Below are 14108 nucleotides of genomic sequence, written 5' to 3'. Positions count from 1 at the left end.
AGGGATCCAAATAAAGAAAGCAAAGGAGACATGAATTTTAAAGACAAATACATTTAAGGACCAAGTAGAAGCGGGCAAGTTTCAGGTCCATGTGACAAAAGGCAGTTGTTGAACAATAACCTACCTACTTCTACCTCAGCTTGTTCATTTTCTTTCTCTGGTTCACATTCTTTTCCCTTTTCTTCCTCCTTTTTGGAAGAATCAGGTTGTTTCTCCTTACTTTCATCTTCTGTTATTTCCTTGTTGTCCTGGGAACAAATCAGCAACATGATTACCAGATATTGGAAAATTTAACAGGGAAAACTGGAATAGATTCCACTGTGGCAGTTTGGGACTGCAGGAATAATAACGCAATGTATGGCACTGAAAACAACTCTGAAGTTGCAATTTCTTGAAATATGTTTCTTGGATTACAAAATATGAAACTCATTTCTATTGACATTGACATTAAAGAAAAGGTAGAAACACATTTTTATCGTGGGGCAGGATTGATGGTGTGAAAAGAATAAATGGAATGACTTTATTTTTGGTTGACAATTATTCTTCTTCCCCATTTCTTCCGCTCTTTTGTAGAATAATCCAGGTCTTGCAAGTTCCAGGTAATAATAGTGCCTGATCCTATTTGATGTCTGCACACACTTGGAAATTTGAAATGAGAATTTAGGTGCAATCCTAGTCCATGTTATCAGCTCATAAATGATTAAATATTATGGTACTTGTGGCAGAGTACTGCACCAGACAATGTAGTTTCCCCATTGAGATAAAATGCTAAATTAAATTTCGAACAATGCCAAAAGCCTTCCCCACTGCGAAGAAGTTTGCTACCCTAATCCTTTCCAGAACTATTCCAGAGCAGATAAAAGCTTCTCCTATTAAATCAGTATAGTGACCATCTGTCCCAGTAGGTGGAAGCACAAAACTACTGATTAACACTCACATCCATAGGCTGGTTGTTGTGAAATAAGCTGCATAAGATCTGCTCTTTCAAGTTGAGGATGAAATAATATTTACAGAAGTAAGGCAAATAAATACCCAATGGAACATCTGCTCTATTTGAAATCTGAAGCTAACAATTGGAACTGTGTGTGAAATTAAATTCCCAGCAGTCTTATCCCCCAACCAACGACAAAAAGATGGTAAAATCAGTACCTTGGTAAAAATAGAGAGCACAATGCACAGTAGTGGGAGAGAAAATGAAGCAGCAAAATAAAGAGAATGACAGCAACATTACCTTTGATTCTTTCTTATCTTCTGATGGTTGAGCATCTGACTTAGCTTCCTCATTGCCTTCCTCTGAAGCACAAGTAAAATAAAATCACAGTAAATAATTTGAAATCTGCCTAAAACACAATAAAAGCTTGCTTGAGTTTTTAAAAAACACATATAAAACTCAGCAACACGGCATCAATATTTCTTCCAGTGGTCTGAGATGCATTTCTTAACTGAAATATTTAATACAAGTGAAGATTATCACATGGCCAGTTGGTTGGACTCTCACCCAAGTCGGAATATTCTGTATTCAACTCCAGAGACTTGTGCACAAACCACTCTCACACAGGACTGAGGAAGTACTATGTTATTGTAGGTGTCATCTCGTGCATTGGACCACGTTATCTTTCAGTCAATAGTTTAAAAAACAGATTTCCTGATCATTATCACGCTGCTGTCTGTAGGAGATGCAATTTGACTGTTGGGTTTCTTACATATGTATGAGCACACTTTAAAATTTTTCATGAACATTATGATGGTGTATTTTCATACATAGCACCTACTCTCAAAATGAGGGATGAACTGGACTGTATAACATTGTGTATGGAATTGCAAGCTTTAAATCAGGTAACTCTTGTAGAAGTATTCTGCCCGACCTGCTGAGGTTTTCCGCTTTTTCTGTTTTTATTCTTATACCAGGTATTGTTTCTTCACAGAGAATGCAACACCCTTTCAGTAATGCACATGACTACAGTTAACCTCCCTGATAATTCTTATATGTACTCACCCAACCTCTCTGGTTCATCTGGGGTAGTTCCTGCAATTCCACTGCTCTCCAGACCATAGGTTGGATCTGCCTTCCCAGTAACTTTAGCAGCATCTTCTACTTTCTTTACGTGGGCTTCTACGAGAGCAGAGGGGACCTCCTCCTTCATCTTAGAGAACTCTTCTGCAAAGCAAGCTCCAATAATTAAAATGGGAGAAGTGCTTATCGACATAAATACCCCATGCCTTATTTTAATAGAGGTGTTTATACAGTCATGAAATTGTATACTGAATGATTCAGGAAAATGAGAAAGACCCTATTAAAAAATTACCCTTCATTGTCCCAAGATTGAAGAGAACTTAAAATTATTTTGAACAAAAATGCTAACTTCTGTTCTAATATTGGGATTTACTTTCAACTTCTAGGAAAGAAAATCCCATTTGGTCAAAGATCTCATGGAACCCACAAAAATGGCTCTTCTTAGATAACACCTCACAGGCAACCTGTTGACTCACAATCTGAACGGTCCTGAAGTCCACTGTAATTGGCACCCATGAAGCAACTCTGAGGTTCTCTACTAGGATGATCGTCAATTGCTTTGAGAGCCATGGCTTGTGCAAGTTTTTCAATGCAGGGAAGGCCAATCACCTTAGGCCAAACACTCAAGGCCCTGAGAGCCAAGAACAGAGTGGAACTTATCAAGGACTGAGAGGTCAGCGATCACTGGAAAAAACATTTCAAAGACCCCTTCAACTGTGACACAAGTGCACTTGACTGCACCTGTCAGCAACTAGTCTGGTCCAGTCTCACCACCACCCTGACTGACAACAAATTGAAAAGGCCATATCTCAAATGGAAAACAATAAAGTCTTGGGAGCAGACTGTATGCTTACCAAAGGGCACCGTGGAAGTATCTTCATCACAAGGACTACAGTGAATTCTTACGGTTGACTCAGCACTACCTACCTAACACAGTTAAGGCCTGAAATAAGATACTGACCCAATCAACGGCACCCTAATCCTACACACAAATGAGAAAAAAAGGCTTTCGCTTTAAATTTTAGCCCATTATTTTGCTCTCCCTTATTAACATTTGGGAATCTTCTCTCAGTTGATCTCGTTTTATTGTCCAATCATGGCAATTTGTATTTCTCCCTCCTGGGTATTTTCTCACAGCTATCATTTGTGCTTTTTATCGTTCTGAGATGTGAATGTTGGAGGTGAGGCCAGCATCTATTGCTTATCCCTAACTGCTCCCTGAAATAAATGAGAATTGACCACACCAATGGGTCTGAAATCACACCTCCTCAAGCCTGGACAAGGATAGCAGATTTCCTTCCTCAAAGGAAATTTACCACTGTATCTGCATCAAGACATTAGTTTATCTTCCTCACAAACACAAATTTCAAGTATTGCAATATCAACTGAGATATAAAACTCAAAATGTTTCATAGAGTCCCTGAAACCTCGAACAGTCATGTTGTGATACCAATCCGAGGCACAAAATATGAGGAACACACATCACTGATACCAACACCCAATGACTGGTACAGCTCTTTTCACAGATATTTGTCAACATTACTTTCAATACAGCCCAACCTACAATATCTAAAATTCCTCTATATGCTCCAATCAGCATAAGCTGATTTAAAATACCTAAAACATTACTAAATACATTTCAGTGCCAGCAACTCTATGTATAATCGTAATTCTTCAGTATATATGAAGATCAATATAGCCCCAATTCTAATTCTTCTGTATGCGTTCCATGGGATATATTCTAATCAGTATGGTCCTCTCTATATCCTCTGTATACAGTATATACATTGAACAGTACTGCTGTGTCCATAAATATCTGAGGTTCCCGACCCAACTCAATTTTCAAACTGGTACTTAGAATTAAAATCATCTCACCTAATGCAGACTTTGCAGCTGCTGATGCAACCCGAGGGTCAACAACCGATGCCAGGAATGCCACAGTGCTCATTACGGGATTACCAGACTGGCTGAATGGAATTGGCTGATAAGCCAATGGACCTAGGGAGGCCTCGGAGTCTTCAAGGTAGGGATCTTCTATGGGCAAACGCAAGAAGTGCAAGATGCATTCATCCTGTGTGCGACTACCCACATGCTCTGAGACTTTGTTCCAATCATCCTTGTACATCTCCAGTGCCTGCGGGAGGGTGGGATTGGATACAGAAGTGAATCAGTGATCAACTACAAAGTTCGATGTATTCTTATTTCAACTTATTCTATGTAGATGGGAGCATGCTGGATTACATCCAAAAATAATGCATGTCCAATAAAGGTATCCAACTGGACTGGCAGTTCAAGTTTCAGTCAAAGAGGGACCACAGAGGTCAGCATCCCCTTTGATTTAATCTATTTTCACGTCATTACCATTTGTGCTGTGCATAACTAAAGGGGATATGAATGTAGTTTCAAGTGTAGCTATCTTGTGTTTTGTCTTTGCAGGGCATTAACAGAGGTTCTTGCTCCTCCTCCCAAAATATCATGAATGAGAAAAGCATGGAAGAGTGGAGTGAAATGAGGGTGAAGGGAAAGGGGGAAAATTATGACAATGATGATAACAATGATGTTAAAAGTTAATCATTGTGCCTCTGAGAGTGGCACTGTGAGGGATTAGCAGAATAGTTTAGCGGGATATGCGTCACAGGGAAATGTAGTGGGCAATAGTGTGCTAGGTCTGGAACCAGCTGGCGGGAATTTGCTACAGAGATAAGTTATTTCAGAGGAGTTGAGCAAAGACCACAATTGGATCTCTTTATGCCAAAGTTTCTGGATGCAAACAAAGTTGACGAGTGCATTATCAGGCTGTCTGGCTGACTGCAGATGTCAAGTAGGATAGAGTAGTCAGTCACCATGATCTTGCAGGAAGTTGTGTTGAACCAGGACCTTGATCTGCACTTTGAGATCCAATCATACTTCTTTGCAAGAGCTCAGTAATAATCCCAATAAACAATATCCATTGGTTCAGATGACAGATGCTATGGAGGCACAGACAAAGTCCACATGGTCTAGCAGCTTCTTAGCAATCTTGCCTTGATCCAGCAAGGGGGTCTGATCTCTGCTAGATAAGAATAACTTGATACTTGTCGGCAAAATGCCTCTAGGAAGCAACATGGTCTTCATTGGGCAGAGATGCTACATATGAGCAGATTGCTGTTCTCACTGAGCAGCAAGATGCACTTCGTGGTCAGAGGGATGTACCCATATGCAGCTTGGATTTCTGCAGGGGTGAAGGGATTCTACAAGCAAGCAGCTTCCTGTTCCTTAGACACAGATTTAGCACGTCAGCAGACTGCTCTTCTGCGTGTGAAGACAAATTAGATGTGAGCTGGCCATTGTTCTACGGGAGCAAAGATACATGAAAACTCTTCTCTTTTCTGCAGGAACAGAGATATTTCGCTCCAGTCCCCTTCTGTTACTCACACTTTTCATTTTGAGCTGAGCACCAACAGTGAAGAAACCAGTTCAGACTGCAGGGACCAGATATCTGAAATTTGGAGCTTTGTCTGTTGGCTCAGGTTTAAATAACGGTTGAGTGGCTTGAACATTAATCTATTCGTGCATCATGGTCTATCCAGTCCCTTGAAAGACATACTTAGAGCCATAGTGTCATAGAACAGTGATCCCCAACCACCGGACCGCGAGCATGTGCTACCGGGCTGTGAGGAAACGATATGATTTGGCAATATGATCCGATATGAGTCAGCTGCACCTTTCCTCATTCCGAAACGCCCACTGTTGAACTTGAACGCACGCGAGGTCCGCAAGAATATTATCAATATTAAACTGGTCCGTGGTGCGCAAAAGGTTGGGGATCCCTGTCATAGAACACTACAGCACAGAAACAGGCCCTTTGACCCACTGAGTCTGTGCCCAACTATTAATCTGCCTAGTCCCATCGACCTGCACCCGGATCATAGCCCTCCATGTCCCTCCCATCCAAATTTCTCTAAAATGTTGATATCAAACCTGTATCCATCACTTGCTTGTTCCACACTCTCACAACCCTCTGAGTGAAGAAGTTCCCCCTCATGTTCCCCTTAAACATTTCATCTTTCACGCTTAACCCATGACTCCTAGTTGAGGTTTCCAACCTCAGTGGAAAGAGCCTGGTTACATTTACTCCATCTATTCCCCTCATAATTTTGTATACTTCTATCAAATCTTCCCTCGATCTTCTATGTTCTGGGAATAAAGTCTCAACCTTTCCCTACAACTTAGGTCAAGTCCTGGCAACATCTTTATAAATGTTCTCTCCACCCTTTCAATCTTATTGATATCTTTCCTGTAAGTAGGTGAAATTAGGCCTCACCAAATTCTTAAACAATTTCAACATAACATCCCAATATATTGATTTATGAAGGCCAATGTGCCAAAAGCTTTCATTACGACTTTAACTACCTGTGACGCCACTTCCAAGGAATTATAGATCTGTATTCCCAGATCCCTCTGTTCTAGTGCGCTCCTCAGTCCACTACCGCTCACTGTCTAAGACCTACACTGGTTGGTCCTCCCAAAGTGCAACACCTCATACTTGTCTGCATTAAGTTCCACCTGCCATCTTCCAGCCCATATTTCCAGGTGGTCCAGATCCCACTGCAAACTTTGATAGTCTACAACACTGTCCAAAACCTCCAATCTTGGTGTCATCTGCAAATTTGTGGATCCAGTTAACCACATTATCATCCAGATCATTGATATAGATGACAAACAACAGACCCAATGCCTGCAGCATACCACTAATCAAAGATCTCCAGTCAAAGAGGAAAGCATATACTACCACTCTCTGGCTTTTACCGCAAAGTGAACATCTAATCCAATTTACTATGGCATCTTGAATGCCGAGCGACTGAACCCTCTTGACCAACCTCCCACGCAGGACCTTGTCAAATACCTTGCTAAAGTCCATGTAGACAACATACACTTTCCTGGTAACCTCCTTGAAAAACTCTATAAGATTGGTTAGACACAACCTACCATGCTGACTATCCTTAATCAGTCCGTCTATCCAAATACTCGCATCTGGTCCCTTAGAATACCTTCTAATAACTTGCCCACTTCAATGTCAGGTTCTATAATTTCCTGGCTTATTCTTAGAGCCTTTTTTTAAACAACGGAACATCATTAGCTATCCTCCAATCCTCCGGCACCTTACTTGTGGCCAAGGATGTTTTAAATATCTCTGCTAGGGCCCCTGTAATTTCTGCACCAGCCTCCCACAGGGTCCGAGGGAACACCTTGTCAGGCCCTAGCGATTTATCCACACTAATTTGCCCCAGGATAGCAAACACCTCCTCCTCTGTAAGCTGTATAGGGTTCATGAACTTGCTGCCACTTTGCCTCACTTCTATAGACTCTGTCTCCATCTCCTGAGTAAATACAGATGCAAAAAAATCCACTTAAGATCTCCTCCATCTCTTTCAGCTCCACACATAATCATTCTGATCTTCCAGAGGACCAATTTTGTTCCTTGCTATCCTTTTGCTATTAATATGTAGCGCCTTGAAAAAGTATTTAGCTCCCACATCTATTTCTACATTTTGCAGTCTCATTTTCTAAATTTAAAATATATTGAAGTAAGGATTTTTTGAGCTAATCTAATTGTGCATCATGTCAAATCAAAAGAAAAATTCCAAAACCTGTTAACAATTCACTAAAAATTAAAAACCAAAGTTGAGGCTGAAGAAGAATTCATCCCCTTTGTAATTACTATGCTAATTTTCCTCAGGTGTGATACTATATATCACCGTACTAACTCACCCAATTTGTCAATGTAGAAAATTGGAAGATGACCTAAATAAATATGCCCTCTCTCTGTAAGGTCCAACAGAATGGTAGATTTTCAACAGACCAAACCAAAATGAAAATAAAAGAGCATTCAAGGAAATAATAGAGAAGCACAAATCTGGGGAAGGATACAAGACTATCTCAAAGGCACTGAACATACTTCAGAGCTCAATGCAGTCCATTGTGAAAAAGTGGAAAAAATATGAAACCACAGCTACACTGCCTATGCCAGGCTGTCCCTCTAGACTTGGTTGCCAGAGAAGAATGGCACTTGTAAGAGAGGCTATTGTGGTGCCAATAGTCACCCTGAATGAGCTGTAGAAGTCAGTGGCTGTAACTGGAGATGAAGTTTATGGCTCCACAATCTCTAAGGCCTTGCACAAAGAGGGTATTTATGGAAGTGCAACTTTTTGGCCTCAATGCTAAATGGTATGTGTATTATACAGTGGCATGCAAAAGTTTGGGCACCCCGGTCAAAATTTTTGTTACTGTGAATAGTTAAGTGAGTAGAAGATGAACTGATCTCCAAAAGTCATACAGTTAAAAAGATGAAACATTCTTTTCAATATTTTAAGCAACAGCAGTGCATGCAAGCTGGCCCAAGAATCTCACAGAACTAGAAGCCTTTTGCAAGGAAGACTGGGCAAAAATCCCCAAACAAGAATTGAAAGACTTTTAGCTGGCTACAGAAAGCGTTTACAAGCTGTGATACTTGCCAAAGGGGGTGTTACTAAGTACTGACCATGCAGGGTGCCCAAACTTTTGCTTCGGGCCCTTTTCCTATTTTGTTATTTTGAAACTGTAATCTTGCTTAAAATATTAAAGAAATGTGTCATCTTTAACTTTATGCCTTTTGGAAATCAGGTAATCTTTTACTTGCTTAGCTATTCACAGTAACAGAAATTTTGACTAGGGGTGCCGAAACTTTTGCATACCACTGAGATTCTAATACTGCACATCAGCCAGGTAACACCACCTCCTACTGTAAAGTATGGTGGAGGTAGCATCACGCTATGGGGATGCTTTATAGCAGCAGGGACTGGAAATCTGGTTAGGATTGATTGGAAGATGAATGCTGCTAAATACAGAGAGATCCTGGACAAAAACCTGCTAGCCTCCGTCAGAAAGCTTAAACTGTGGAGGAAGTCAGTCTTTCAGCACGACGACGACCAACAAAAGCACTCTGCAGAGCAACAACGGAGGAGGCTTCAAATGAAGGAAATCGATGTCCTTGAGTGGCCCAGTCAGAGTCCTGATCTTAACCCTGATTGAACATCTCTGGCAAGACCTCCAGATTGCTGCCCGCCACTGCTCCTGGCACAGCTTGAACAATTTTGCAAGGAGGAATGGACAAATCTTGCTCCATCATGTTGTGCACAGCTAATCCAAAGAGATGACTGGCTGTAACAATTGTGAGAGGTGGTTCAACTAAGTACTGAACAAAGGGGGATGAATACTTTTGAACTATTGACATTTCATTTTTTAGATTTTTAGTTATTCATGCTTTACAATTTTCCTTATTTTTTGGGCTCTACTGTGAAAAAAAGAGCATGTGATTCACAAATATAAATTCTCAGTTAAATTGATCAAAATCCCTGGTTCTAATGCTCATGTGAACAAAGGGTAGGTGGCTGAGTACTTTTATAAGGCACTGTATCTGTAGAAGCCCTTAAGATTCTTCTTCACCTTTTCTGCTAGAGTAACCTCATGCCTTCTTTTAGTCCTCCTGATTTCCTGAAGTATTCCCTTGCATTTCTTATACTCCACAAATACCTCATTTGTTCCTACATGCCTTTCCCTGCTATGCACCTCCTCCTTTTTCCTAACCAGGGCCTCAATGTCTCTTGAAAACCAAGCTTCACTAAACCTGATGGCCTTGCCTTTTATTCTAAAAGGAACATAAAAACTCTGTACTCTCAGAATTTGAGCTTTGAATGCCTCGCACTTAACACCTTCGCCAGAAAACAATCTGTCCGAACCCACACTTTATTTATTTATTGAGATACAGCATGGATAGGCCCAGCAATCCTGATTTAATCCTGGCCTAATGACAGGACAATTTACAATGACCAAATAACCTGCCAATCAGTACATCTTTGGACTGTGGGAGGAAACCAGAGCAGCTGGAGGAAACTCATGTGGCCACAGGGAGAATGTACAAGCTCTCTGTAGTGTAAAGCATTGTGCAAACCACAACACAACTGTGCCGCCCCAGATCCTTTCTGATACTATCAAGATTGGCTTTTCTGCAATTTAGACTATCAACCCGAGGACCAGACCTATCCTTTTCCATATTCACCTTGAAACTTCCAATTTTTCTATTTTCTATTTATGATTTATAATTTAATTTTTTAATATTTACTAATTTTTACTATTTTTAATATTTAATATTTGTAATCCAGGGAATGGGAAGCACAGAATCAAATATCGCTGTGATGATTGTACGTTCTAGTATCAATTGTTTGGCAACAATAAAGTATAAAGTATAATGGCATTATAATCACTAGAGGCAGTGTTCTGTCACCTGCCCTGTTTCATTCCCTAATAGGAGATCTAGTATCACACTGTCTCTAGTTGGGACTTCTACAAATGAATTAAGGAAACTTTCCTGAACACATTTGACAAGCTCTTTCCCATCCAGCCCTGGAGTTCCAGCCAATATGTGAAAAGTTCAAATCACCTACTATCACAATCTTATGTTTCTTGAAACAGTCTGCAATATCTCCACAAATATACCTGTGGACTGTTGGTGTAAATGTTCAGGATATTGTTATGCCCTTTCACAAAGTGATCCTATTAAACTCACACATTAGCTTCTCAAACACTATAATCACCCATGCTCTAAAGTCATCCATCCCTAACTACGCCTTCAATTGGCCATGGGTAGCAATGCTTTGCCTGTCTATATAAGGGAAGGTATCTGCATGCACTCAAACTGAAAGGGAGCTGTTTTCCAGCAGCCAGACTTTAGCCAAAACAAAGGATACTGTGATGTCATGCTAGGACATTAAAAGGCATCCGTTAGTCTTGTGAGACCATGGATCTGCGTCTAGAAAGTCTTCACTCTCCAGGGCGCAGGCCTGGGCAAGGTTGTATGGAAGACCAGCAGTTTCCCATTCTGCAAATCTCCCCTCTCCACGACACCGACGTTGTCCAAGGGAAGGGCATTAGGACCCATACAGCTTGCACCAGTGTCGTCGCAGAGCAATGTGTGATTAAATGCAGAAAGCAAAATAGTGTCAAACATCAGGGACACGTGCCTAGTTTCCATCTGTGTATTATTTGATGCACTTTTCACAGCACTAGGATTCTCATTTAGGGCAAATAACATCCTTTATTCTGCAGAGGTAAAGCATACTGATGCGATGGCTGATGGCATTACTGCACACTCTAAACCTCGATTGCATTTGCTTCAGCAAAACATTGATCAGGATGCGATATTGAATAAGGCACACACCTTAAAAACTTATAGCCTCACTGCAATGGAACACATGACTGTAAACAGATTAGATGAATGCCGTAGAAACCATGTTATGCTGGCAGGGCAGAATTGCTTACTATCTTGTAATTCTAATTGCTTGCTTGGAATTACAATTTTTATTAAGGCCACTGAGCTAGGAACTTCTCTAACAGGCAGTGAAGAATGAGAGAGGTAACATGCTAAGATACATTTGCTCAATGTTGCCCATTTTCTAGGAGTTCCACAATGTGCAGGGTTCACTTTGTATTTTATGTACTTGATCCCTTTGTAGTTAAACATTTTGTAGTCTCACTCCATTACCATTTGCCTTTTCATTCTTCCTTCCTATAGTGTCCCCCTACAATAAACTCCATTTGCCAACTTGTTAATACAACAAGAAGCTCTTTGCATTCTCCTGACAGCTTGCTAATGTACCTATCTCATCAGCAAATTTGGTTGCATTACACTCAGTCCCTTCATCCAAACTGTTAACATAGATTGACCCTTTTGGTCCTTTGAGATGCACTGCCTGGCAATCCCCGAAAACCCCATTTTAACCCTAATTTAATCATGGGACAATTTACAATGACCAATTAACCTACCCGGTGCATCTTTAGATCGTAGGAGGAAGCCAGAGTGCCTGGGGAAAACCCATGCATTCCACAGGGAGGATGCACAAAGATCCCTTACAGAGGCCGGAAGTAAAGAGTGGGAATAAAGGAGGCACTTTCTGGTTGGCTGCTGGTGACTACTAGTTTCCACAGGGGTTGGTGTTGGGACCACTTCTTTTCACATTGCTTATCAACAACTTGGATGAAGAAATTGATGGCCAAGTTTGCAGATGATACGAAGATAGGTGGAAGGGCATATAGTGCTGAGGAAGCAGGGTGTCTGCAAAAAGAGAGATTGGGGGAATTGGGCAAAGAAGTGGCAGATGGGATAAAATGTAGGGAAGTGTATGGTCATGCAATTTAGCAGAAGGACTAAAGGTGTGGACTATTTTGTAAATGGGGAGAAAATTCAAAAATCAGAGGTGCAGAGGGACTTGGGACATCATGCAGAATTCCCTAAAGCTTAACTTGCAGGTTGAGTCAGTAGTAAGGAAGGCAAATGCAATGCTTGCACTCATTTCAAGAGGACTAGAGTACAAAAGCAAGGATGTAATGCTGAGGCTTTATAAGGCATTGGTGAGGCCTCACTTGGAGTATTGTGATCAGTTTTGGGTCTCTTATCTAAGAAAGAATGTGCTGACATTGAAGTAAGTCCAGAGGAGGTTCATGAGAATGATCCCAGAAATGAAAGGGTTACGTATGAGTAACACATAAAAATTGCTGGTGAACGCAGCAGGCCAGGCAGTATCTATAGGAAGAGTTACAGTCGATGTTTCGGGCTGAGACCCTTCGTCAGGACTAACTGAAAGAAGAGATAGTAAAAGTTTTGAAAGTGGCGGGGGGGGGGGGAATCCAAAATGATAGGAGAAGACGAAGGGTTTCGGCCCAAAACGTCGACTGCACCCCCTCCCACAGATGTTGCCCGGCCTGCCGTGTTCACCTGCACCTTCCGTGTGCGCTGCCCGAACTTCCAGCATCTGCAGATTTCCTCATGTTTACGAGGAGATAGAAAAGGCAATGCTAGGATAGTCATGGAGAATTTCAATATGTACTGTAGGTCGACTGGAAAAATCATGTACGTGTTGTAACCCAAGATGGGGAATTTGTAGAATTTCAGCAAGATGGCTTTTTAGAGCAGCTTGTGGTTGAGCCCACTGGGGAAAAGACAATTCTGGAATGGAGGTTGTGTAATGAACCAGATTTGATTTTGGAACTTAAGGTAAAGGATCATAATATGATAGAATTCACTCGGCAGTTTGAGAGCGAGAAGCAAAAGTCAGATGTATCAGTATTACAGTGAAGTAAAAGGATTTACAGAGGCATGAGAGAGAAGCTGACCAAATTGTCTGGAAGAGAACACTAGCAAGGCTGTAACCCAAGATGGGGAATTTGTAGAATTTCAGCAAGATGGCTTTTTAGAGCAGCTTGTGGTTGAGCCCACTGGGGAAATGTGAGGAGTGTTATGTGAGGAGTGTTTGATGCTCTGGGCCTGTACTTGTTGCGGTTTAGAAGAATGAGGGAGGGATCTCATTGAAGCATATCACATATTGAAAGGTCTAAATAGAGTGGATGTGGAGATGTTTCCTCTAGTGGGGGAGTCTAAGACCAGATGGCACAGCCTCAGGATTGAGGGACGTCCATTTAGACTAGAGATGAGGAAAGGTTTCTTCAGCCAGAAGGTGGTGAATCTGTGGTATTTTTTGCCGCAGACAGCTGTGCAGGCCAATTCATTGAGTATATATTTAAGGCAGAGGTTGATAGGTTCTTGATTAATCAGGGTGTCAAAGGTTACAGGAACAAGTCAGGAGAATGGGGTTGAGAGGGATAATAAATCAGCCATGATGTAATGGTGGCACAAATGGCTGAATTCTGCTCCTAGGTCTTAATGGCTGCCAGGACCGAACTCCAAACTCCAACGACCTGAACTGTAATAGCGTCACGCTAACAACTACACTGCACTGGCACTCCATTGGTGCCAGAAAAAGGAGTACGAGTGCCACCTCTCACATATACTCCTTTTCTGGGTTTGTTACACGCTAGTTAAAAAAAGTTCTACTGAATATAATTTAGAAATTCTGAGCTCTTTTTAATAAACTGTGATTAATCAATTGTGCTGTGATTAAACAACATTATTGTCATTGGATCATGCAACTAACAGGATGGTAAATCGGCAACTAGATGGAAGTCAGTTTTTTTTTAATATCCTACTGAGCAAGATTGGAAGGAGCAGTGTCACTATTAATGT

The 14108-nt window shown here is 41.2% G+C and overlaps 1 protein-coding gene across 4 annotated transcripts in view; it reads right to left on the bottom strand.

The window, feature by feature from the left end:
- LOC134340355 (SWI/SNF complex subunit SMARCC2-like) overlaps positions 1-14108 on the bottom strand; it is a 128529-nt gene that overhangs the window by 28027 nt on the left and 86394 nt on the right. For all 4 annotated transcript variants that reach the window (XM_063037510.1, XM_063037507.1, XM_063037509.1 and 1 more), the window contains exons 20-23: positions 3890-4148; positions 1997-2158; positions 1232-1293; positions 125-248 (exon numbers count right to left, since the gene is read on the bottom strand). In XM_063037510.1, coding sequence (XP_062893580.1) covers positions 125-248; positions 1232-1293; positions 1997-2158; positions 3890-4148 — 607 coding nt within the window. The remainder of the gene's footprint in view (positions 1-124; positions 249-1231; positions 1294-1996; positions 2159-3889; positions 4149-14108) is intronic.

The sequence above is a fragment of the Mobula hypostoma genome, chromosome X1 (genome assembly GCF_963921235.1).
Source record: "Mobula hypostoma chromosome X1, sMobHyp1.1, whole genome shotgun sequence".
In the NCBI taxonomy this organism is placed as follows: Eukaryota; Metazoa; Chordata; class Chondrichthyes; order Myliobatiformes; family Myliobatidae; genus Mobula; species Mobula hypostoma.
The sequence above is the reverse complement of the archived record's forward strand: the minus strand, read 5'-3'. Positions and strand labels throughout refer to the sequence as shown.